This window comes from Camellia sinensis, chromosome 2, assembly GCF_055761805.1.
Source record: "Camellia sinensis isolate YWXY chromosome 2, ASM5576180v1, whole genome shotgun sequence".
NCBI classification, from domain to species: domain Eukaryota; kingdom Viridiplantae; phylum Streptophyta; class Magnoliopsida; order Ericales; family Theaceae; genus Camellia; species Camellia sinensis.
The window spans coordinates 74,270,477-74,297,894 of record NC_138962.1 but is presented as its reverse complement, the minus strand read 5'-3'; the positions used below and the strand labels follow the sequence as shown (position 1 = coordinate 74,297,894).

Sequence of the window (27,418 nt, the reverse complement as noted above, 5' to 3'; positions counted from 1 at the left end):
TTTACAAAAGTGATATGATTTCTTATTATTTTCATTCTCAATAAAAAAAAAACTTAAATGACAAAGTGGCATATCAACAATCTAATAACATTATCCAACTCACATTAAAACAAAAATAAGGCCATATCATCAGGGGTTGGGGGAATAAAAATAAAAACAGAGACGGCAAAATCTGCTATGAACCTATCAAAGATGATCTATGGGGGTAAAGGGGATAGATTTGGATTTAAAGAGCCAGTAACCAACAAACACAGAAACACAAACGGCGACTACAGATAAGAGAAGAGCAAAGGCACTTGCAGCATTCGAAGAGGAGTTTCCTGAAGCCCCTTTTGAAAGGGCAGAACTGCCTGGGGAGATATCTAACGGCACCCAATCACAGCTAACGGAATAGTGCTGCGCCCCACGCCATGGATTCCCATCAACTGGATACCAAAATGCGACCGAAAACTTGCTGGATTGACCGATGGTGAATTGAACATCCTACATTCACAACAAAAACAAGTGTTAATGAATTCATTTTTTATGCAATGCATATTCTAATTTAAGAATTCTAATGTGTTTTAGAGCTAACCTATGGCCAGCGTCTATATTCACTGGCACAGCTGGGCAAGCATTGTGAAGGATATTTTGGTCATTTTGTGAGAATAAGATGATTTCTTTCCACAACATTTGGTTGCTTCTATTTACACCACCAAAACAACTCCTTACACCCCCCTTTTTTTATTTTTTTATTACAGTTTTATTCTTACATAAAATTATCTTAAACACCTCAAACCCTAAAATTCTAAAAACATAATCCACCCCATACTGCCACCTGCATCGGTGCTGCCAATCCCTTCCCTTTGCCCCGTCACCGTGCAACCCCACAACCACACCTTGTAGAGAGAGAGAGAGAGAGAGAGAGGATTCAAAGTGGCAGCTTGGGTGGTGGCAGGAAGGGGAGAGGGGCTGATTTGCGATGGTGGGGGCAGGAGGGCTGGACCATGTGGCGGGGTAGGTGGGAAGAGGTAGTGTTTGAAATGCTAGAGGGTCTACAAAGAAAATCAAAAGAGGGATGCGAATATATTTGGGATTATGAAGGGTGTAATGAGATAAAATGCAACTTCGAATTTTGGAGGAAGGTGTAACTGAAAAAAAGAAAAAAAAAAGGCATGTAAGAAGATGAAAGTGTTGCGTAAATATAAGCGCCAGAGCATTCGGGTTGCATTCAGTTTGCTTAATGAGGCTATTGCCATTTCTTTCATATCATTTTGCAATTGCTGTAGGTACAGACTGGACCACTTCATTTTTATTGAATTCAACATGCACTAGCATCTGACCCTCACCAATTCTAACTATTACCAGCCTGTAATAAAGGGGATTTCTGAACTCAATGTCACATAGCAAGATAGATATGAAACGAGGCATTAAAGAGCACTGAACCTGTTGAAGTCGGTCCATTGTTCTCAAAGGCCTTGAAAATTCAAAGTAGTATGTTCCCTTTTGACCAGCTGACGCATAAGGGCTGTCTTCTTCTACAAAACCTGAGTCAACAATGCCAAAAATAAGCATTACCATGCAAACAGCAATAAAAGCGCACAAACAAATGAACCAAAAACGAAGGAAAACAGGGGAAAAAAAGAAAAAAAGAAGAGGAACCAAACCACACGCACGTGCATGTGGACACATGCTTATGTATGAGGATTTAGACAAGCACAGCTGGCCTATTTTCAAAAAGCAGTAAACAGAAACAGAAGGGAAAACTGTTTCTTGTCATCATTATGAAGGAATGGGAACATGATGATAATGAGTGTTTTTGTTTTGTTTTGTTTTGTTTTTGTTTCTTTTAATATTTTAAAAACATTTTCTAGACTCAGTTTTCCATAGCCACACAGATGTTACATGAAGTGGGGAAAGGTTACCTGAATGTGTGGTGAAACTGTCATGCCACCATGCACCCTTCCAGTCATTTTGTGCACTAGAATCATTTCCTAGAGAGTAAAAATGGTTAAACTGCACTCTTTCTAAATAAATAACAACAAACCCAACTATAAGAGGAAACTAGGAATCTATAAATCTTCTTCAACACAAATGAAATTTACAAATTTCACAGAACATCAAGATGATGGCATATGAACAGATGCACATAAATTGATGGCATCCTTTTTGTAAAAAATATATTGATATAGAGAAAGGAGAGAATAAATTGTATGTATTATTGATTGATATATATTGATGTACATTACAATGATTCATGATTCCTATATATAGAAGAGGGTGAGTGTGTAGTAGGTAAGGAGTAGGTGAAGTGGAGGTGGTAGTGGTGTAGTGGGTTAGGTTTAGTGGAGTAGGTGAGGTGGTAGTGGTGTAGTGGGTTAGGTTTAGTGGAGTAGGTTTAAGTGGGTGAAGGTTTAGTGGAGTAGGCAGATTTTAACAGCCCCCCGCAAACTCAAGGGGGATAGGAACTAACCAACTTGAGTTTGGAGAGAGTAACAAAACAAGAAAATATATAAAAATAAAAGAGGATAGGAGACACTGTATGGTCGTGTCAGACCATTGGTGAAGACACTGGATGGTGGTGTCATAACGTTGTAGAGGACACTGTATGGGGGTGTCATAACGTTGTAGAGGACACTGTATGGTGGTGTCATAACGGTGTAGAGGACACTGGATGGCGGTGTCAGACCGATGTAGAAGACAGTTTATGGGGTCATGTTGGACCGTTGTAGCAGACAATGTTGTGACAGTTTACGGAGTCTTGCTGGACCCTTGTAGAAACTAACCGGAATCAATGTCGGGACAGTTTACAGAGTCTTGTCGGACCCATGAAGGAGCTAACCGGAATCAATGTCGGGACAGTTTACTGAGTCTTGTCGGACCCATGAAGGAGCTAACCGGAATCAATGTCGGGACAGTTTACAGAGTCTTGTCGGACCCATAAAGGAGTCGCACCCTCAAAAGGTGTGCCCAATCTTTCAAAAGGCGTGCCATCAAAAGGCGTGCCCAATCCATAAAAAGGCGTGCCATCAAAAGTTGCGCCCTCAAAAGGCGCGCCCACTTCATCAAAAGTCGTGCCCGACAGAAAGCGTCGAGCCATCAAAAGGTGAGCCGGAGACGCGGCGAGGCACGTGAGCGACAGAGCGGCATGTCGGCCGCGTCGTCTGTGTCAATATAAACCAATGCGGAGGCGGAGGAAACCAAACCAGACTGAAACCTCTGAACTTGTTATTCTGAAACAATCTGTAAATACTCTGTATCCAACCCTTATCGGAAACACTCAGCAACCCAAAAAACATGGCCTCTTCTTCCCGTTCAGCTACCCAGAATATGGCCTCTTCATCCCGTGGTCTACTCACTCTCTTTCCCGACCTCAATGAGTCAACAAGAGAGAGAACTGGTGCGGTGGCCAGTGAACCTCAACCAAACACCTCTGTGTTTGCTCCGTTGAACTTTCCGATGCGGTCGGTGGAGCATAAAATGGCGGTGCAAACTGATATTGAGGCCAATCAGTATACTCTGAAGTCATGTGTGGAAACCATGACTGCGGTCACAAACTTGTCGCACCGGCTGCAGAGCAGGACAAATGAGGTGCAACAGTTAAACTCCCAGCTGGCTCTGCTCCAACGCATGTATAAGGATGCGCGAGCAGAGATAAGTGTGCTGAAGGCAGAAAACAAGGAGCTGAAGCGGAAGGCCACCGTGATGTTCCGATTCGGAGGTCCGCCATATGCTGCAGTGGAGGAGCAGGGAATAGTGATCGTGCCAAGTGGAGTGGGAAACACGGAGGCAACACCGTCAAGGGCCGCCCAGGACGGAGGCAAGAAGAAAAGACCGGCGGAATAGGCGAAGAAGTGAGGTCGGTGGGTGGCCGGCTTGGTGTTGTGTTTTGGTTTGTTGTTGTTGTTGTTGTTGTTGTTGTTTTTTTTTTTTTTTTTTTTTTTTTGGTGTAAAATTGTGATTGGGGTTGATCCCTAATATAAATAAAACAAAGTTGTTGTGCAAATCTGTATTGTTGGTTTTTTTTGTTTTTTTTTGTTTTTGTTGTTTTTTTTTTTTTTTTTTTTTTTGTTAATATATATATATAGGAAAAAACGAAAATGATAAATACGGGGATAAGAAGAAAAAGAAAAATAACTTGTCAAAAGGTTGAGGGACATGCCATGTGGGTGGATGTTTTTTTTTTTTTTTTTTTTTTTTTGATTACGAAAAAAGGAAGATAAAATAAAATAAATAAAAGGAAAGTGGGGTGCAAAAGGTGATTAAAAGAAATAAATAAAGAAAGAGGGTGATGATGGATATGGGTATAGATGTAATAAAGGAATGAAAAGAAAGAAATAAATAAAGAAAGAAAAGAAGAAAAGAAAATGGGTTTGGACTATGTGCTGCTGTGTGTGTCCCCTCCATGTGCTGTCTCCTCCTGTCATCATACGAAATGGTGGGAAAGTTGACAAATTGGTGGGTGTCATTTATAATAATGGAAATAAAGGTGAGGTAGTGGATGTGTTTGGGAACTGCGTGGAAAGAGAGTGCAGAAATTTAGTGGTCGCCTATTCAGATATTAGAATACGAACCACTAGTTCTCACAACATCAAAAGACCAACAGTGGCCTCTCATTCATTTGCAGCTGCATCATCTGATGGAGTGTTCTCTCCTTCACCATCTGACGGACCACAAGGCGATTTCCGGTATCGGGTTTGCTGTTGTGTTGGCTGCAGTTTAGGTTGAAGTGCCTTGAGTGGTCCTTTGGGCTTCTCTCCACCTTGCTTCCCCAGAGCCCAATCAGCAGAGTCAAAGTAAGCACATTCATGGTCCTTACAAATAAGTGGTGGTTTCTTGGGCCCATACTTGCTCTTAACAGCTTCCTCCTCCTGTTGGGGTGATGGCATGGCCTTTTCAGAGTCCTCTGGGACATCTTCATCCACACCTTCATGCTCTTTGACATCTTCCTCCTTGCCTGACATAGTGTTCTTGCATCAATCCAATGTACAGCAGCGGTAAAAACAAGCTCTCGAGAGAAAGGAGAGAGAGCTTAGAGATCTCTTCTTGCAGAGTTACGGCTGTGGAGAGTGGAAGGTATGTGTAGAAAATAAGCGGAATAGATTGAGGTCCGGCGGACGGCTAAGGTGAGGTTGCCGCCCGCCGGTGAAGCGAAAAATACTAGGTTCTAAACCTGCTCTGATACCATGTAAAAAATATATTGATATAGAGAAAGGAGAGAATAAATTGTATGTATTATTGATTGATATATATTGATGTACATTACAATGATTCATGATTCCTATATATAGAAGAGTAGGTGGTAGTAGGTGGTAGATGGAGTGTATTAGTTAAATCCACTTTTGTGGTTTTCAACACTACCAATCCCAAGGTTGAATGAAGGAGGGTTGTGTGCTCAATTGTCAGACAACCAACATGAAAAAACCCCCCGTCGGATCCCTTATGAGCATGAATCCCTGCATTGTGCTGGCCTTTGACCATTAGAAAAATGGGCAAGGGGCACCACATTTTCACCTGAGAATGCTGAAAAATATGCAGGGTCCCATGCTTCTCTGGACAAGCACGGGTAAAGATACTAGTCTAGGATTTCAAGTTTAGATTAGCAACTTAAGAGTATCAGAAGGAACATTAACATGTAAAAATAATGGAATTAGTGGATACTATGATTAGAATGAAAATTAATACAACATGCTTGCAAGAACTAAGTGGGTAGGTGAGAAAGTAAAGGAAATAGTAAATAACTGGTACAAACTTAACTATACCAAAAAAGAAAAAAACACACATAGAAATGGCGTAGGAAGAATAGTAACTAAACATCTTAAAGATAATGTAATTATAGTTACTAGGAAAGGAGATAAAATAATACTAATTAGACTTGTTGGAGAAAATGTAATTAATGTAATGCCAATGCACCCCAAGTAGGATTGGATGAACATATGAAAAGAAAATTATGAGATCAAATGGATAAATTGATGCAAGAGACAATTGTAGCTGAGAATGTAATTATATGTGGAGATTACAACGGTCATGTAGGAAAGGATAAACAAAGTTACAGGAGGGTGCACTGTTGATATGGTTTTGGTAACTGAAACGAGGCTGCAGAAAATATTTAGATTTCACAATAGCATTTAACATTATAGTAACCAACACTTTCTTCAAAACGAGTGCGAAATACAAATAACTTTTAAAATTGGGTAAAAAAAATCAATAAATCACTTTCTTAGAAGAAAACATACCGCTTAATATGTAAAAGATTAGAAGGTTATCTCAAAAGGGGTTTAACATCTAGGTATGCTAGAGGCTATTAACACTAGATATCTACATTAAAGAACAACATCGAACAAAAAAAGATATTAGAAACCCTTGCGGAGTGCCGGCCCCGGCCACCAATACAGTACCATGCTTACCAGCTCATACCATTGCCACCTAAACTAAAAGTATAAAAGGTGAGAAATTGGGGTTTGCTTATTTAGTGGTTTCTGTTTTTTTTTTTTTGGGGACAAATCAGTGGCTTTTTGACTTTTTATGAAAAGATGTGCAGAACAGTAGAGAAGTGATGTGATAACTTGTAATAAATAAGCAAATAAGCTACTTAAAACCAAAGCAACATGAAATTTCGAAGATGAGTCTATTAACATGTGGAATTCAATAATGGAGTGCATTAAAAGACTATCAAAAGAAGTCATTCAAGACTCAAAAGAGAAAATGTCTATATCTATAGAAATTTGGTGGTGGTGTAATGAGGTGTAGTAAAATTCTTTAAAAAGTGACACACACACACACACACACACACAAAGAAAAAGAAAAAGAGCAAAGAAATCTTAAAAGACGTAAATGAGCTAACAAGGAGGTTAAAAAGATAGACGATCTTTATAAATATTAAATACTCCAGCAAAGATGGAGAAAAAATATTTACAAACATGTTGAGAGAAAAATAAACAAAAGACCTTAATAAGATTATATGAAATATGAGGATTCAGAGGTGAAGGATGATGATTAGGGAAAGGTGAAAAACTATTAAATGAAAAGATTTTTTTTTTTTTTGATAAATAAACAAACTTTATTAGAAAGCATCAAGATGATACAAATAATAGAACTGAACACGAAAGGAAAAAACAAAACCATCTAATCAAACCCTCCACAAAATCAACGAAGACCAAAACATTGGGATCAATTGTACCCGTAACCCAATTATGCAATATCATCTACAACCGACTCTCTAACCAAAAAGCGGAATGACACTCATCCTGAAACACTCGCCTATTTCGTTCTACCCAAACCATCCAAAGAAAACAATGGGAAGCAAGCACCTCAGCCTTCCTACACCGCTTTCGCACCCTAGTCCCACCCCAACTCTGTAACACTCCCATTAAAGTTTCTGGCTTCACCCAGACAAAGCCAAACAAAGCAACAAGAAAATTCCAAAGTCTGGACACAACCGGGCAATGAAGGAGTAAATTATCCACTGTTTTCGCATCCCTGTAACACATAAACACCAATTGACCAACACATGCCGCCGCCGGATCAAATTATCAATAGTTAGGATACGCCCCAATGCAGCTGTCCAAACAAAGAACGCAATCTTAGAAGGAGAACCCATAGCCCAAATACATTTCCAAGGAAACACCCCACCACCTCCCTCTTCAAGCACCCCAAAAAAAGAGGACACTGAGAAGACCCCTTGAGAGCTCCAGACATCCCATACGAAAGAATCCATCCCATCCCCCACATTCTACAGTCCATACAAAAAGCCGAGAAGATCTACCAATTGGTCGAGCTCCCAATCTTGTATATGACGATGAAGACGAACATTCCAACCAACTGATGCCCCATGGATCTCTCGAACCAAAGCAACCATCTCCTCACCAGCAACAGCAATAGCAAAAATCAAAGGAAACATGGCCGCCAAAGTCAAACCATCACATCATTGATCTTGCCAAAAGCGAACTCGCTCACCACCCGCCACTTTAAACCGTACTCTATCCCAAAACACCTCATTTCCCAACCAAATTCCCTTCCACAAACCACAACCATGAGATTGAACCACCTTCTTCGAACACCAGCCCCCCTGCTCCTCCCCATACTTAGCTGCCACCACCCTCCTCCATAACCTCTCCCGTTCCTCCGCAAAACGCCACAACCACTTACCCAATAAAGCCTGATTAAACACCACCAATTTCCGCACACCCAAACCCCCCTGCTCCTTCAAAGTACAAACCCTCTCCCAAGCCACCAAACGATAATGAAAACCCTCCGCACCCCCACTCCACAAAAAATCCCGTTGCAACTTCTCTAACCGCTTTGCCACCTCCACAGGAATCACATGTACAGACATAAAGTACGTCGGAATGCTGGACAAAACACTCTTGATCAGAGTAATTCGCTCCCCTTTTGACAAGTATTGGCGCTTCTACCCTGCCAAACGCCGCTGAACTCTGTCCACCACTCTAGCCCACACTCGAGTCTCCTTAAAAGAAGCCTTCAAGGGCAGTCCCAAATAAAAAAATGGCAACCTTGCCACTTTACAACCTAAGCCAGCGGCCAACACCGGCAATTGAGGCACCTCACCTACAGGTATCAATTCTGATTTTGACAAATTAACCTGCAGCCCTGACATCGCCTCAAAACATAACAGAACACAACGTAAATTGCCAATCTGAGTAGCCTCCGCATCACAAAAAATCAACGCATCATCAGCATAGAATAGGTGGGAGACCACCAATGAGGCAGACCCCTCACCTACCACAAAACCTGATAATAAACCCCCTTGGACCACCCTTGAACACAGTCAACTCAAAGCCTCTATAACCAAAATAAACAATACTGGGGACAGTGGATCTCCCTGCCTCAAACCCCTCCAAGTGGGGAAGAACCCTGCCGCCGTCCCATTAATTAGGACAGCCATTTGAACAGTGGAGATACAAAAATGTATCCACTGCCTCCACCGCTCCCCAAAATCCAACCTCTTTAACATGTACAGCAGGAACTTCCAATTGACATTATCGTAAGCCTTCTCAATATCTAACTTATATATAATACCCCCTGTCCATTGCCGAAGGCGCGAGTCCACAAACTCATTAGCCACCAAAACCGCATCCAAAATCTGCCGCCCACCTACAAAAGCATTTTGGGATTCTGAGATCACCCCCTCTAACATCCCCTCCAACACCCCCCGAAGCCTGTTCGCCAAAACCTTAGCCAATAATTTATAAATACTGCCCGAAAGACTAATAAGCCGAAAGTCTCTAATATCCTCCTCCCCCCCTTCTTAGGGATCAAGGCTATGAAAGTGGCATTCAGGCTCCTCTCAAATTGCCCAGTTTGATGAAATTGCTCAAACACCTCCAATATTTCCCCTTTAACCACCCTCCAACAATGCTGAAAAAAAGCAATGGAAAAACCATCCAGGCCCGGCGCCTTATCCCTAGGCATACTTCGTAACACACCTAAGACCTCCTCCTCAGTAAAAGGCCTCTCTAACAAGAGCTCATCCTCCTCAAAAATAAATAAAAAACCACACCATCCAACCCCGGACACCATATCTGACCCTCATCACGAAAAAGATGCTGATAGAATGCCACTATACCATCCCTAACCTCTGCTTCCGACGAAAGTAGCATCCCATTAACCCGCATTCTCCCTACTTGGTTCACCTGCCGATGAGCATTCGCCATGCGATGAAAATTTTTTGTATTACGGTCCCCATCTTTCAACCACAAACATCAAGACTTCTGTCGAAAACTAATTTCCTCCATCCGAGCAACCCTCGCATAATCTCTCCGAGCCACATCCCTATCTGCCATAGCCTCTACAAAAAAATCCCCCTCAATTTCCCGCTCATCGAAACCCTGCAAAACTAACAAAATGTTTTGCTTCTGAACCTCCAAACGACCAAAAACCTCTATATTTCACCTCTTCAAATCAGACTTAAGAAATTTCAATTTCTGAGCTAATCTATAATTAGGTGAGCCCACCGCATTATAACTCCCCCACCAACTACCCACCCGATTAGAAAAGCCAGCTGCTTGTAACCACATGTTCTCAAATCGAAAAGGCGAGGGACTGCTCTGGACACCCCCACTGTCCAACAAGACAGGCCAATGATCAGAAGTCGGACGATGCAACCGACACTGTAGCATATGAGAGAAATGCTCCTCTCAATCCCCAGAAACCAAGAACCTATCAAGACGAGAACTGATGCGGCCAACCGACCAGGTATAACCTCCCCCCTGTAATGGCAAATCTACCAGCTCCCTCTCATCAATGAAGGAAGCAAAATCTCGTATAGACCTCTCCACCTGACTCCCCCTAGTCTTTTCCACTGGACTCCTGACAGCATTAAAATCACCTCCAACACACCACGACAGTCCTCATCTAAAAGCAACATGTAGTAATTCCTCCCAAAAGGCTGCCCTTTTTGACCCTCGAACTGGACCATAAACCCCAGTGAACACCCACCGAAAATCATCCTCAAGGCACCGAAACAAACAAGACAAAGAAAATCCCCCAACTTTATCTCCCTCTTTCATGACCATTCTATTATCCCAACAGATAAGAATACCCCTCGACTGTGATAACCCTGTTCCGTATTATGCTAATTAACCTTAGTTATGAATGTGATTATTTGTTTAATAGGATTTTGAGTGCCATTTATATGTACATATGTGGTTTTGAATTTTTATGTGTTCACCGTAGGAAAATCTATTTAATTATCTGCTTTAGAATTTAAATTGAAGGCCTTATCGGCCAGAGAAACCGAAATTGATTACGCCATTGTAATTAGCGTAATTTTTACAGCCTACGGTGAAATTTAATTGAAAATTTATTCGGATCAAATAATTAGATTCAGAATGATTAATTAGAGGGCCATTATTTGGTTATAATCAATTTGATTAAGAAAGCCTATAAATAGGCTAACGTACACTTATATTGATTTGGTTTTGAGCTCAAAATCTGAAAATTAACTCTCTAGAGAGAGAGAGGGTCGAATCTAGAGAGAGAAAGGGGCCAACATTGAAGAATTTCAAGAGAGCTCAAGAAACTAAGGGGATTAGCTCAAGATTTAGCTATAATTGGAAGAATTAAAGCTCCTAGGTGAGTAATCAACCCTTAATTCATGGGTTTGAGTTTGTAAACATGTGAATTCAAGTAATTATGTGACCAAGAACAAGAATTGAGTTGTAATTGATGAATTTGAAGTCAATAGATGCATGCATGCAAGAAATTGCTATGAATTTCCATGTTTGAGCATAAGGTGTGTAATCCATGTTGAATTTTGATTGAAGTCCATGTTTTTGATCATCTCTTCACCAATTAAGTTGAGGATAAAGGGTATATCCCACATGCAAGTGCAAATCATGGAGGTGTGAGTCTTGAATGTATGAATTTGTTATGTTGGTGATGAGTTTGGAATAATTTGAGGCATGCATGTAATTGATTCATGGGAATTGAACTTCATAATGTGGTAATTTGGTGTTTGTATCATGTTAGTAAATGTATATGAGAGTTATGAGTCATAATATGCAAGAAACACAAGTTTGAATGCAAGTTTGAAACTCAAACAGCTTGCTGAAAAACCCAGAATTTAGCATGTCCGCTCAAGCGTGAAATGCAAGCCCCCAGAACTTTCGCAGACATTGATGTCCGCTTGAGCGGGGATATTCACGCTCGAGCGGGGAGCCATGTAGTGTGACTTTCAGCTCGAGCGTCCGAAGTCACGCTCGAGCGTAAAAATGGGGCAACCAGCACTTTTGCAGACCCAAGGGGTTCACTCGAGTGGCTAAGGCCACGCTCGAGCGGGAAACCCTGTTTCTGAAAGTTTGAAAATATGTTGTGTCTCATTTTTCCGTTCTCCTTCATTTCTAAGCACTCTTAGGCATACACTAAGCATTGTGAATGAGTTAAAATGATAAGAAAGAAGCCTAAGAGAGATGCATGAATTAAGAACGGATTGAATTGTTTGTGACCCATTATGTTCATGAAATGTGTAGGGTCAAGTACGTGGACAAATCCACCGACAGATCACTGTGAGTAATATCTTAGTAAAGATATTTTGAAGTATGTTATTTGTCCAATCGCTTATTTCCATATAAGTCTTATAAGTTTGTTAATTTGAATTGTGGACAAATGTTTGTTATGCCCTATGGTTGGGCCAAAGGCCGTTGGATACAAGTGATTGGGCCGAAGGCTGTTTGACATGCATGAATGATTGGGCCAAAGGCCATATGACATGAATGATTGGGCCAAAGGCCGTTTGACATGAATAAATGAGCCGAAGGCTGTTTGACATGAATAAATGGGCCGAAGGCCGTTTGACATGAATGAATGGACCGAAAGCCGTTTGACATGAATAAATGGGCTGAAGGCCGTTTGACATGAATGAATGGGCCGAAGGCGACTTGACATAAACGAATGAATGAATGGGCCGAAGGCCGTTTGACATGAAGGAATGATTGGGCCGAAGGCCGTTTGATACGAATGAATGGGCCGAAGGCCGTTTGACAAGAATAATTGGGCCAGAGGCCGTCGGACACGAATGAATTGGGCTCGAGGCCGTTTGTTAAGAACGAAGTGGGCCAGAGTCCGTTTGATACGTTCGGACTTAAAATTGCCTATTGTACTAAATAGAATTCTAAATGGGCCCAAGGCCATTTGATATATGTGAACCTCCTTTGTGTACCTTCTTTATTTGATATTATTCACTGGGTTTTCGCTCACACTCATTCCTGTGCATGTAGGTGAGCAAAGAGATGTCCAAACCCAGCCTCAGTGAAGCAGGTGTGAAATAGTCAAGTTTTGAGGAGTCAGCTCATACGTCTCATGCATGAGACTCGTTTTTGCCTTTTGTTCTTTCGTTATTATATGTTGGCGAAAACATTGAATTACCCTTATACATAAGTTTTGGCTTGGCTGACTAAGTTTTGAATGATCCTGTGTGTGTATAACACTTTAAGTTGATTTCCTTTTTGGTGTGAGTTATTAACGAATACAGAGATAGGTTATTTGATGTGCCATGTAAGCACGGCTTTATGGATAATTTGTAAGTTTGCTTCCGTTTGGCCCCTTAACTTTGATGGAATACCTTTTGTCTGGTTCAAGGCCGCAGGTAATCCCTTGATTATTGGCCGGTTATGACCTTAACCCATAGGGGCGGGTTCGGGTACCCCTAAAGACGGTTGGAAAACCCATTCAACATGCCTTCCGCCCCATAACTGCCGCACACACTCCGAACCAACAGCCTCCAACTTCGTCTCCTGGAGACACACCACGTCTGCCCTAACACTTTTCAACAAGGACTTCACCACCGTATGTTTCCCTTGATCATTCAAACCCCGCACATTCCAAGTCAAAATTTTCAGATGCACGGCAACAATAAGGGACCACCTCGCTCCTTCTTTAACTGCCGATCGCCTACGCTTGTAGTTTTATCATAATTTATTGAACATTCTTGTCTCTATAACTCCCGGGCCCCCTTATCTGTCTTACTAACAACCTGTACTTCCTCACGACCCACTCCTCCTCCTGACCATGAAACTTCAATAGCAGAAAACAATCGCAAAGCCTGATCCTCATGTCCCTCAAAGGATACTCCCAAAAATTTACTAACCTCGGATATGCGGTCCAACACCCAATCTGATACCTCATCTGATGATGGTGGATGATCCATACAGAAATCTGCACCCAACACGGCCTCCGGATCTGGCTCAGGGTGTGGTAACCCAGAAGCCCCATCTGCGATCACCTCCGGTTGAACCACTAAAGCCAGTGCATCACTTGAATTCGACCACTCCGGCTCTAACATAACCTTAGACCTACCCTAGTCTGTGTTGAACACAGTCTTCCACTCAATCTCCTCTCCCAGCAATCGGCTAGGCGTATACTGTCCCACAGCCGGCAGGGATGTGTGTGTCGGACTACACTCTCGGCGATCCTCCGAAGCCAACTGCCCACAAGCCAAACCTAAAGACGGTGGTCGAAGCGCCACCAACGGAATTGGCGCTACCACCCCAACAGTATGCAGATCATCACATTCATCTTGTCGATGCGACCCAAGTCCATCAAGCAATGAATCGAAGACCTGATTCACCGACGGGTTAAGTTGTACCCAAGTCGGCAACAATGGGCCAGCTAGTACTTGCTCCTGTTGAGCTGGGCCTGTTTTATTAGGGCCCAACCCATAAACTCCAATGCCTAACTCATTAAATCCATTAGTAGCATGGCCCATTGCTTGGGCTTCCACTCTACCCCGTCGGTCCACTGCCTTCCCTTTATATGGGCCCATTTGGGCTACACGCGAAGCTCAATCCTTTTTTCTCAACATAGGCGGCCTACCTCGAAGCCCAAACCCATGGAACCTATCACCATATCTGCGATCAATCCCCTTAATATCTTAGACCTAAAATTCTGTCGTTCATCACGCCTCCATATGCGACCTTCCTTGTGCTCCTAAACTCCATCGCGCATCTCCACCACCAGCCGAACAACCTCGACCGTGGGCCCTGTTTCCGGCCATATAGGTATCTCATACTACCAAGACTCCCATCGGAGCGAGATCGTGGTAGGAATACTACCGCCACGGCGAACTTGCAATCGAACCACACCAAGGTCTGACGCCGAGAGTTCATCAACGTCCACCACCCACAACCACGCCTTCTTCTCCGATACCAGCCCTGTACCACATAAAGCCGACGGCGACCACCATTGCAAGCTCAAATCACGGCTAGCAATAACCCACCGACGTCGTAGAACCAGCCCAGCTTCATGCTGTGAAGGGAACACAAATAGGAAAGCTTGAGGCCCCACTGGTTAGACCTCCACCTTCCCCGACATCTTCCACCATCGATCCACCCACGTCGATATGGCCGAGAAGCCCACATCTTTGTCCCCTGCCAATCCCACGGTTCCCACCAAAGCCCTATTCAACAAACCAAACCACCCCTCCTCCGCCACAGCCTGAATCAACTGGCCACTGATGCCGACAGGAACCACACCTCCTACCTTCAACAAAACACCTGTGTGCACCGCTGATACCCCTTTTACGGTGGCAATCTTCGAAACCCAACCTTTCCCCTTGAGAAATCCCTCTATGACTAGAGCCACAGCCTCCCATCCATCCCCAAACTCCGAAGTAGGGATAAAAATCTAGAGCCGCTTGCTGTCTAGCATGACCACAATCTGAACTGAAGCCCCACCCTCCTCCTCGCCACGAAGCCAAACAGCCACACTCCGACGTTTCCCATCCAAGCGACCTAGAAAAGATGAGGTCCCACTGTGACAAGAGGCCTCCCTCAATTTCTGCACAATCCAACCTACCTCAAAACCGACCAGAATTACCTCTCGCTGTAGCCCTGTGCCACGCTCCACAATCCCCAACCGCCGATGGCCCTGCGATTCCACTGTCTCCTCTTGGGTCTCAAAGGATAGACCGCCAAGGAAAAGAATCCTTTACCGTGGCCTATCCTCCAGCGTCACCGGCAACAAACCAGGTAACACACTAATACCATCGGAAACCGCTTCTAAGATTGGAAATAACTGACTCCCTGTCAGCGTGTTTATTGCACAAAAAACCTTAAAATGAAAAGATATTGAAAAAGCTCAAAAGGAAGGGACATCGTAACCTTGATGAAACTAGAGAATACAAGTTTTATCATAAAATAAGGAAGTTCAAGTTGGGAATTCCACATAAGAAGATGAAATCAGGTGACGCTTTAGGATCAGATTGTATCCTTATTGAGGCTTAGAAATGCTCAGTTAAGGAGAGCGTGTTTTGGTTAACAGAATTATTTAATAAGATTATAATAACTTAGAAAATGCCTGTCAAGTAGAGAAAGTATTGTAGTAGACTATATATAAAAACAAAAGAGATATCCAAAATTGCAACAAATATAGATGTAAGTTGATGAGTCATACAATGCAATCGTGGGAAAGAGTGATTGAATATCACTTAAAAAGTAGCAATAGTTGTGTTAGAGAATCAATTTGGATTTATGTCTAGTAGATCAACTATGGAAGTAACATACTTACTAAAGAGACTAATGTATGGAATGAAGTGGAATGAAATGGTCAATCCATCAAAATATTCATTCCAATGTTTGGTTGACTAAAAAAATAATGAAAAATACATTGCAAATGGAATCATCGTACACCATTATAAGGCAATGATCATTCCATAAAGGAGCTTAAGGAATGACCATTCCATTCCATTCTATCTCATTCCATTGAACCAAATCGAGCATAATAGAAAAGAATAGAGAACAAATAGGGATCTTCATATAAAACCAGACCAAACCAAGCCTTAAGTCCCATCAAATGGGGTCGGATCTTCATATATATATATATTAATAACTTATTATCCGGCTCATTGGACCGACTAATCCAGGGTATCAATCCCACTGTTCACTTGTGGGGATCTTCATATATATATATATAGTTAATAGATTTCAAAAAAATAGTGTCTAGGATATAATATGGTTGGTGTTAGAGGAAAGGATACTGACAAATGAGTATATTGATGCAACAAAAGCACATGTATGATGGAGTTGTGATTACAATTAGATCACTCGCAGGAAAAACAAAAGAATTTACTACTAAGGGTTAACCTTGAGTCTTTACCCATTTGCTATAGTCGTTGATGGATTGTCTGGATACATTAGGATGGTGTCTCATGTGCTCTTTACTGATTTTATTGTCTTATTGGATGACATTAAATGAGGAATTAGCACTAAATTATAGTTTGGAGAGAAGCGTTTGAGTAAGGGTTTAAAATAAGTAGAAGTAAACTGAATATATGAAATATAACCTTAGTAACAATAGAAGTAAAAGTAGCAGTGAAGTGAAGATCAAAAACCAAGAACTATTAAAGAGGGAACAATTGTTCGATTATTATAATGATGGAGAGGTTGGAGATGATGTGACCCATACAAACAAAGTAGATTGATTCAAGTAAAGGGGTGCTAGCTGAATATATAAAATAATAAAAAAAAACATAGGTAAAGGGGTGCTTTTGGCATGTAATTTGATCGACAAGAACCAACTAAATTAAAGGAAAAAATTTAGAAGATAACTATAAGGTCAATGATGCTTTACTAAATAGAATGCTAGGTGATTACAAAACAAAACATTAATAAAATGAGTGTAACTAAAATGAGGATGCTAAGATGGATGTGTAATAAGTTCAGGGAAAATAGAATTAGAAATGCATATATTTATGAAATGATGTGAGTAGCACCAATTGGAAGTAAGCTTAGAGAAAATAGACTAAGATGGTTAGTTTATATACAATGAAAACTGATAAATGCAACAGTAAAGAGGAGCGATATGATCATTATTAATGGAAATTACTAGCGAGAGGAGAAGACCTAAATTAAAATGGAATGTTGTAGTAAAAAAGTCAGCGATTTATTTAATTTCAACTGACCATATAGCATTCCATAGAGTGGAACTGCTTTGGTTTGGTTTGGTTATCATGAGTGTTTTAGTTACAGATCAATGTTGTGTCCAAAGTATGAGTGCAGAAGTACAAAGTACTCGTGAAGGATGAATAAAAAATCTGTTCAAATGTTTGAATTTTTAAAGGTAACCTACAAATATATAACGAAATTACAAATACTTAAGAGAATTAATATAACTTTTACCATAAAGGTCAGTAATCATTGAACTAACCACCTAAGGAACCGTAAGAACATGCTAATATAAGGAAACCTGTGATAATGAAGAGTAATAGAAGTATTTAAAATTATTAGATGTTGAACATAATGGATGCTTCAAAATGGCATACAAAACCATAGGAACTTTAATTCTAAATTACCTGAAGGACCTGAAGGACTGATTCCATCAAGATTCCTACAATGTGGATTCCAAGCATACACATCAACCAAATGACCAAACCTGTTGAGGATTTAACCAGAGTTGGGGTAAAGAACCACAAATTAACCATATTGTAAGGCTCTTCATGACATAGTTCAACAAGAAATATGGACTACATCTACCTGTCACCTCCAGTCCCATCTTTGTTATCTATTGGATTGCCTCCATACAACCGTCCCGGGACAGCATTTCCAATGGAGAAATGCATAATGTCGACTTCATAGCCATGGCAACTCGCGCTGTTGCATGTAGTTGGGGATTCTTTACATCCACCCATCTTGTGTATAAAAGCCATTCTCAGTAGTTATTTACCTTTTCTTTCCTTTTTTTTTTGGAAAACAAACCAAAAGAATGGGGAAACTAGAAAGGCCAAATAACACAAATAGCAGCCGTAAAATATATTGAAAGTAATCAAAGATGCTTACATCATGATAGGTGGCACTCTCTCCAACTTGAAACATCAGAGCAACAGATGGGCATTTGGTGCCATCCCTGCATGACTCAGAAACAGACCCATTATATCTCAGCATGACCATATGAGTGAAAGCACTTGGAGACAACTGATATGATAATGAAGTTCAATGGAAAATAAATTCCTATACATAACTGAATGATATGGTGAAAGACAGATAAATAGATGACGTAATGTTCTTAAATTGACATAATAGTTAGTATCGATTATTCTTGGTTACTTAGACACACACACACACCTTTTTGTAGCTCAACCAAATCCCTCCCACCACGAATTCTTATTTCACCAAATACACACACACACACACACACAGATACATATATATATAGAGAGAGAGAGAGAAAGAGAGAGAGAGAGAGAGAAGGAAACAAAAACGATAACCACTAAAATAATAGTTGATTGTGAATTTTTTACACATTCCACATGACAATGTCCTCACCATTTACTTAATGTTGTTGTCACTAAAAATAAGCCATAGCAACAAACTATATGATGTAAGCTTTTCTTAAACTGAGTGAGGAGTACCAAAACTGTAAAAAATAAATTGATAGAGAGAGAATAAATTGTATGTATTATTTATTGATTGATCTAATGTTATATTTATTACAATGATTCATGATTCCTATATATAGAAGAGGGTGAGTGTGTAGTAGGTAAGGAGTAGGTGAAGTGGAGGTGGTAGTGGTGTAGTGGGTTAGGTTTAGTGGAGTAGGTTTAAGTGGGTGAAGTAGGTGATAGGTTTTAATAGCCCCGCAAACTCAAGGGGGATAGGAACTAGCCAACTTGAGTTTGGAGAGAGTAACAAAACAAGAAAATAGACGAATACATAAAAGAAAAGAGGATAGGAGACACTGTATGGTCGTGTCAGACTGATGGTGAAGACACTGTATGGTGGTGTCATAACGTTGTAGAGGACACTGGATGGTTGTGTCAGACCGATGTAGAAGACAGTTTATGGGGTCATGTCGGACCGTTGTAGCAGACAATGTTGTGATAGTTGTTGTGACAGTTTACGGAGTCTTGCTGGACCCTTGTAGAAACTAACCGAAATCAATGTCGGGACAGTTTACAGAGTCTTGTCGGACCCATGAAGGAGTTAACCGGAATCAATGTCGGGACAGTTTACAGAGTCTTGTCGGACCCTTGAAGGAGCTAACTGGAATCAATGTCGGGACAGTTTACAGAGTCTTGTCGGACCCTTAAAAAATACACTGTATGATGGTGTATATAGGCTGCCCAAATATATATATATATATGGATATATATAGTGAGCCCTCAAAAGTCGCGCCCTCAAAAGGCGCGCCCACTTCATCAAAAGGCGTGCCTGACAGAAAGCGTCGAGCCATTAAAAGGTGAGCCGGAGACGCGGCGAGGCACGTGAGCGACAGAGTGGCGTGTCGGCCTCGGCTATTTAACCAAGGTTGAGGCGGAGGCTGTGCAAACCAGTCTGAAACCGCCGAAAATCCTTTGAAAAAACTCTTCCGTTTCTGAGAAAGAGATTCTGGAACACTCTGTTGCCATTCTGTAACCAACCTTTCTCTGAAATACTCAGCAACCCATAACATGGCCTCGTCTTCCCGTTCAGCTACCCAGAATATGGCCTCTTCGTCCCGTGGTCTGCTCACTCTTTTTCCCGACCTCAACGAGTCAACAAGAGAGATAACTGGTGCGGTGGCCAGTGAACCTCAACCAAGCACCTCTGGTTTTGCTCCGTTGAACTTTCCGATGCGGTCGGTGGAGCAAAAAATGGCGGTGCAAACTGATATTGAGGCCAATCAGTATACTTTGAAGTCATGTGTGGAGACCATGACGGCGGTCACAAACCTGTCGCACCGGCTGCAGAGTAGGACAAATGAGGTGCAGCAGTTAAACGCCCAACTGGCTCTGCTCCAGCGCATGTATAAGGATGCGCGAGCAGAGATAAGTGTGCTAAAGGCGGAAAATAAGGAGCTGAAGCGGAAGGCCACCGTTATGTTCCGATTTGGAGGTCCGCCATATGCTGCAGTGGAGGAGTATGGGGGAGTGAACGTGCTCGACGGCGTAGGAAACACGGAGGCAGCACCGGCAAGGGCCGCCCAGGACGGAGGCAAGAAGAAGAGACCAGCGGCAGAGTAGAGAAGGGATGTCGGTGTGTGGCCGTCTACAGAAAAGAAAAACAAAGCCGTTGTTGTTGTGGGTGTTGGATTTGCGGGTTTTTTTTTTTTTTTTCGCTGTAAAATTCTGATCGGGGTTGATCCCCGGCATGAAGAAACAACAAGTTTGTGGAATGATGAATTTTTTTTTTTTTTTTTTTTTTTTTGTGAAAAGTAAGGGAATCGAATAATAAAAACAAAATATGGAGATGGTGATGAAATGATAAGCATGGTGATGATGAATATATAAGAATGAATAAAAATAATAAAGGATGGAGTGGGGAACAAGACGAATAGTTTTATAATAAAAAATAAAATTTGAGCGGTGGATGCAAGAATGGCCACGCCTCTGTGTATCAGTGTGTGATAGGAGAGTGAAGGAAAGTGCAGCTTTATTTATTTATTTATTTATTTATTTATTTATTTATTGATTTATTTATTTATTTTTATTTTTTTGGAGAGACCAAGAGAGAGAGCACATGTCTCTGTATCTCTCTATGTGTGCTGTTTTTTTTTTTTTTTTTTTTTCACCAGAGAGAGATAAGGTTGAGAGAGAGTTGCTTTGGTGGGTTCATTTTCCCTGAATGTTCTCCCTCTCTAAACCGAGAGAGAGAGAGAGAGAGAGAGAGAATGGATTTAATCGCAAACGAAGACCTGAGAGGGCAATCGCCAGGCCTCGGATTTGGAAAAGCACATGTCATCGAGAGCTTCGCTGCGGCACCAGCGGCACTTGTTGGAGTACTGAGAGCAGTGCGATTTCAAGGCCATCTCGCTACAGTCCACGATCCGATTGTTCCTCTGATTGCTTCGCAAGCTCCGAATCGAAGCACCATCGCCGACGATTCCACCGTGTGTTGGTTCGAAGAGCGACGCGACGAGGAGTAACAGCAGCAGAAGAGTGACGAAGTGCGAGAATCTCGATAGAGCAGTTGCCATGGTGTAATAATATGCTGCTGTAGCTTTAGCTTCCGTTCGAGTAATTGTTCGAGTAATAATATGCTGCTGTAGCTTCAGATTCAATTCGCAGAATTCAAGCAATGGACTAAACTCAAGACACCTCAAATCTGTTGACAAGAAGAGCAGATTCAATTCGCAGATAACTGGGCTTCAAGCCTCTCCACCCGGGCCTCTAATCTTGATATGTCAGACAGGAGTCGTTGTCTCTGCTCATTAGCAGACTCCCGAAATTCAATATCACATTGCCTCTGCTGTAACAGTGCATATACACAATTGCAAGTGCGCGCAATCGAAACCGGATCACTTGCAAACAGATCAAGCGACGCCGGAAATCCGAAGGTAACGAGCGTCTGGTTCAGGTATTTGGCGCAATGCTCCAAGTTTCCCACATCGGCAAATGTGTACTCGCTGATTCCGAAACTGGACTGACTTGAGGATCTGAGATCGAAGTCTACTTCAGTTGAAAGCAGTGTTGAGAGCTTCTGCAGAGATGGCAATGGTGGCTTTGTTTTGGCAAGGTATGTGTAAAAAAAAAATCATAGCGGACTAGGTTGAGGTCCGGCGGACGACTAAGGGGAGGTTGCCGCCCGCCGGTGAAGCGAAAAATACTAGGTGCTAAACCTGCTCTGATACCATGTAAAAAATAAATTGATAGAGAGAGAATAAATTGTATGTATTATTTATTGATTGATCTAATGTTATATTTATTACAATGATTCATGATTCCTATATATAGAAGAGGGTGAGTGTGTAGTAGGTAAGGAGTAGGTGAAGTGGAGGTGGTAGTGGTGCAGTGGGTTAGGTTTAGTGGAGTAGGTGAGGTGGTAGTGGTGTAGTGGGTTAGGTTTAGTGGAGTAGGTTTAAGTGGGTGAAGTAGGTGATAGGTTTTAACGAAAACAAATGGGCTTTGATATAGAGCTAAGTAATTTGCGAAAGTAGTGGTAGAATAGTCCATATCCTTTACCTCCTTAGGTGCCCCTTTCTCTGCCCTCTCAATTTCATTGATCCATTTCATCATTAGTGAAACACATGAAAACATGAGATCACAAGTGATGATGTAGACCAATGCAGTTGAGGAGACAAAGCGGTAGGCTTAAGGAAACATAAGGTTTGTTAGATAGATAGGTTAGATTCCTATAATCTTAGACAGCTATAATTAATTTAAAATCCAGAAAACCTCCAATGCAGCTATTCCTTGAGCCAAACTAGAATTTGGAACTACACAAGTAGTGCAGACCCCCCTCCCCCCCAACAAAACAAAAACAAAAAAAAAAAAGAAAAGGATTTTCAGAACTCAAAGACAAGTGACCATACGGACATGTAAACAACCACGAGGCTAAGCATTGACTACTTTTGGGCCCAAGCTCAAGTTATAATAATTTTAAATCTAATGCAGGCATGCTAAATTTGTTGGAAAGACTGAAATCACAAGACCTCAGTGAAATTTTTAACTCCAATGAGTAAAATATTGAGTACTATATCAAGGGTACTACAACTTCTACATCTCTTAACACATGTACTTATGACCAGCAACCTCTAAGTAAAACTATTAAAAATCTCAAGAAATGAGGTTTTGGATGTACAAGTTTGTTCAAAAAGATGCTCCATGGTTTTTTCTGCAGTTAAATCCACTTGTCAGCTTACTCACAAAGAAACTTGATCAATCTACATTCGCTAAAACTTACAGGGAAAGTATGGTTTTGTGAATTAGGTTGAAGCTCATAAAACGCTTGTTTTTAAACTGCCTAACCTCAAAAGATGAAATTCATTCAGTGGGCTATGATCATGGGACGCTATCTTGGCATCTTAAAACAAACACCTGGTTTGAACATGTACGTAGTGAGTCTATTGATGACACAAGCATACAAAGCCAAACTTAACCTTCAACCCTATACAATTTGATAGATTCTCAATAAAATCGAGCAGTTTTGGCATCTTAAAACAAACACAGTGTGAGCATGTACATATAGTGACCACGTAAGTGTTTAAAGCCAAGCTAAACTTAACCTTCCTGTAATGACCCCAAAACATGTGTCATATTTATCAGTAATTAATTATGTGTTTATGCGAATTAATTGAAGAATATCTGTTTGAATTAGAAGAATATCTGTTGAGATGAGAACTTTGGGACTGAAATTGATGACCGTAATGGGTTCAGAAAACAAAATTGAGCGCGTCTATGAGATACCGGGAATTTTTAGAGCCATTTGGGAAAATAAATTGAGAACTGAATTTCGTCTGATTCGTTAGGCCATGTTTGGCTCAAAGTTTGGCACAATTGTTTATAGATGATATATAGATAGGTATAAGGGCCCACTGAATATTTTATAGATGATATATAGATAGGTACAAAGTTTGGCCAATATTTTAAAAGATTATTGCATACCAATGAATAGATCCCACTGAATAAACCATGCATACCAACAATGTATTCAACCTGATGACTTTTACCATCAGATGATTCTTTTGTAAATACAGACAATAAAGACTTCTTATTTTTTTTTGAATATTTAGTTGGGTTAATAAATAAAGGCTCTTTCTGAAAAGTTAATTTCAAATAATGAATTCTTCTAATCAGTTAATATCTTTATAAACATAATCCGATAAACTTCACAACAATCAGCTTGCTTTACTAAACATAGTTTTGTCACAAACCCTAAGTCCACTTGTCAATCGGCCTATCTTAGTAAATTTTCCAACAAATCCACCTTGTTGTGCATTCATCATTGAGACACTAGCATCCAACATACCTTCAGTCCAACTTAAGATGTAGTTTCAACCCAATCTTTTTTTTTTTTTTTTGGATTGACATTGGGGTGTTTGGATCAAAGTCTGACTAATCACCAGGGATGCATAGGCCCTCAGTAAAGAGCTTTCCGCAAGTACACTACGGTTAATTCAAGGGTTTTACCCAGGCCAATGGCCAGCAAAATGAAGACTGAGGATTCAAAATTTCAAACCCACCACATGATAAGTCTCATTCAATATCTTCATGTAATTTAAATCTCCTTATATTAAATGGAACTCATCACATGTTGGGTCCCGATCCTTCCCACCAAATAGGCACAACATGATTTTAATAGAAACATGTTGATCCAAATAACATGTAGTAGGGATACAACCAGGTAAATTTTCTTGGTTTAGCACAAACCAAAACCAAAACCAAAACCAAACCGCATTGGATTGATTCTCATTTCTTTAACCTAAAAACAGTAACCATTACAATCAAATCAAAACCATGTACAGTTCAATTTGGTTCACGTTTGAAGGTTCTCTTCTCCCCCCACACCTCGTTATTATTCCCTTTCTAGAAAATTATGGTAGGTGTACAAAGTTATAAGGACTAAAATCCATGGGATTTGTGTTCTCTTTTTGGATGAACCACTTTGTTGAGGTTAATTAATTGAATTTTATAGAAGGGTTAATACTTTATCCACAAAAAAAAAATAAAAATAAATAAAAAAAATAAGGTTAATACTTAATTAATTGATTTTTATAGATAACGGATTAAAATAACTTCCTATTTCTATTAAGTTAAACATTAACTAATAAGCCAATCATTAAGTGACAAACAAAGAAGTTAAATTGAATTTATGTGTCATGTGGATATAAGTTGTTAAGTACAAGTTTGGTTCTTGGGTTGATTTGGTTCTTTCAAGAACTCAACCCTTGACCAAACCAGGATCACCCTATTTTGTTACTGCATGAATCAAGACTAAAACAAAATGCCTCATGACCCTAAAAAATTATGATTGGGTTGTTTCAGCTCTATAGTGGCCCCTCATGATAGGGAGTTAAGTACATGGTTGACTTTCTTGAGCTCTTGTATGGAGTATCACTTTTGAGGAACAGTGAGGACAAGCCAAGGTGGATGCATGGAATGTGGGCTTTCTAAGTTAAGTCATATTATTCATTGATTAATGGAATGGAAGATTGAGGCAGTCATTCCTGACAAAGTTCATTTGGAAGTTCAAAGTTCCAACAAAGGTGGCATTCTTTGTTTGGACAGATGCCATGGATTGCATCACTACTTATTATGATAATTTGATGAAGAGAGGGTTTTAGACTTACTAGCCGATGTGGTTTATGTTGTAGAGAGGAGGAAAATGTTAGCCATTTTCTTTCTACTTCGATGGGATTTGGCTTGGGAGAGAAAGAAATCAATGTACATTTAAAGATACTAATTTTGGAGTACACAAGCTCAAAACGTCCTTATTGCATACTACTCATTTTTAGCATAAAGAATTTGTTTGTGATTCCTCTTTTGCTTTTAAAGTTAAGCTATGACAAGGACTGCACAATAATCTGTCAAGCTGTATACCTTAATCTTCTTTCTCGCGTTTCATTAGTAAAATTTCCTTAATTACTCACCATTTGATTGCCAAGAATGAAAGGAAGTTCAAAATTTTGACATATCACCATTTGAATCCAGAATAGTCATAAAATTCAATTTCTCTAATTTCTTCCCCTTCCTTTTTGTCCCTCTTTTCAGTGAAAAGGAATAGTCACAATAGACTAATTGAAGATTCATATGCATCTCTACCATAAGACCCATGTCCGAATATATATGCAATCCTTGGTTCGCTATGATGAAGAAAGGATCTGAACTGCACTTTCAAGGAAACCTATTGCAGTCTACAAACTTTTTATCCAAAAATTATAACCAAGAGCACCAAATTGTCCCAATCACTACTTGATCAGCATGAACTAGATGACAAAAGCCTAATAACTAACTTTAAGCCGACCACCACTACCAAAATATATTAAAAAAACAAAAAGAAAGAAAGAAACTATAAGCAAAAGTAATATCCAAATTGGTCTGATACCCAGAACCAAATTTTGCCACTAGAGTAACCAAAGCCAAAAGTTATGCAAAAACAGTCCATATAAAATGCAAAAAAATAAAATAAAATTTACTAACCCTTTTGAGTAGACATAGTCTCCATCAATTTGCAACATGAAGTAAACATCTTTCCCATCGTGCAAAGCCTACAAAAAATCCACAATCAATTGTCACCCACTATCTCCTCATCTAAACCCAACATGCGTATGAGATCACAAACTCACCTTTACAATCATTTTTCCACCTTTGTACTCGTGATCTGGATGTGGGTCTAGAGCAGGGAGGAGAGAGAACTCGAACCCATCAACGTTTTTCCAATCGTCGGCGTGTCCATCGAGAGTGACGAGTCCGGGGCTGAACTCGGCCGCAACGCGGGCCTCTGGGTCGGACTCGCAGCTCCAATCGCCGGACTCTTTGTGCGAGTCCACAAGCGTTGACCCAGAAACCAGAAACAAGACTAGCAAGAGAAGAAGACGAAGCATTTTGATTGGGTTTTGAGACAATCGTCAATGAAAGTGGGTTGTGTTTTGTGGTTGTCTATAAATGGTGAGTTTTTTTGAAGAGATTTTTATAGGTGTCGCCGCCATGGGCGGCGGCGAAGAATTTTCCGTAATTTTGACTTCCCATCTGTTTGGTACCGGCATTAGCATGTGATTTATTCCTTTTTATTGCATTTAGACCCCTATATGTTTTTGTTTTGTAATTCAACGCTCTTGTTGCGCTGTTTCTTGTTGTTTTGCCCCTGTTAATTTTCATCTTCCCTTCACTCTCTTTTCTTTTTCGTTAAATTTGTTCAAAAATTTAGGGGTGGTTTGGGATGTTCTAAATAAGGCCTAGTTTGGCATAATATAAAAAATCTAAAAAGTCAAAAGTCACTATCCTATTTAAGTCACATCATCTCATTTAAATCACATCATCTTTCTATCATATCACTTCAAACTCAACCCATATTTCACGTTTTTTCATAAAAAGTCAAAAAGTACACTTATTTAGATCATTCCAAATAACCCCTAAGTGTACTTTTTAACTTTTTATAAAAAGATGTGTAGAAAAATAGAAATGAGATATTAATTGATGTGACCCAAAAAAGATAAAAAGATGGACTAAAATAGGATACCCAAAACAAGGCTTTAGATCAAAAACTTAGTTTGATATATATAGCTCACTCCA

At 40.5% G+C, this 27,418-nt stretch overlaps 1 protein-coding gene across 1 annotated transcript; it reads right to left on the bottom strand.

Moving 5' to 3' along the window:
* LOC114279184 (uncharacterized) lies at positions 1-27,134 on the bottom strand. The gene is made up of 8 exons (XM_028221394.2): positions 26,473-27,134; positions 26,327-26,394; positions 18,270-18,336; positions 17,967-18,121; positions 17,786-17,865; positions 1,905-1,973; positions 1,426-1,526; positions 1-483 (listed from the first exon to the last, which is right to left on the bottom strand). Exons 1-8 carry the CDS (start codon positions 26,728-26,730, stop codon positions 187-189), a joined length of 1,095 nt encoding a protein of 364 aa, XP_028077195.1. The 5' UTR covers positions 26,731-27,134; the 3' UTR covers positions 1-186.
* Positions 27,135-27,418: the final 284 nt, after the last annotated feature.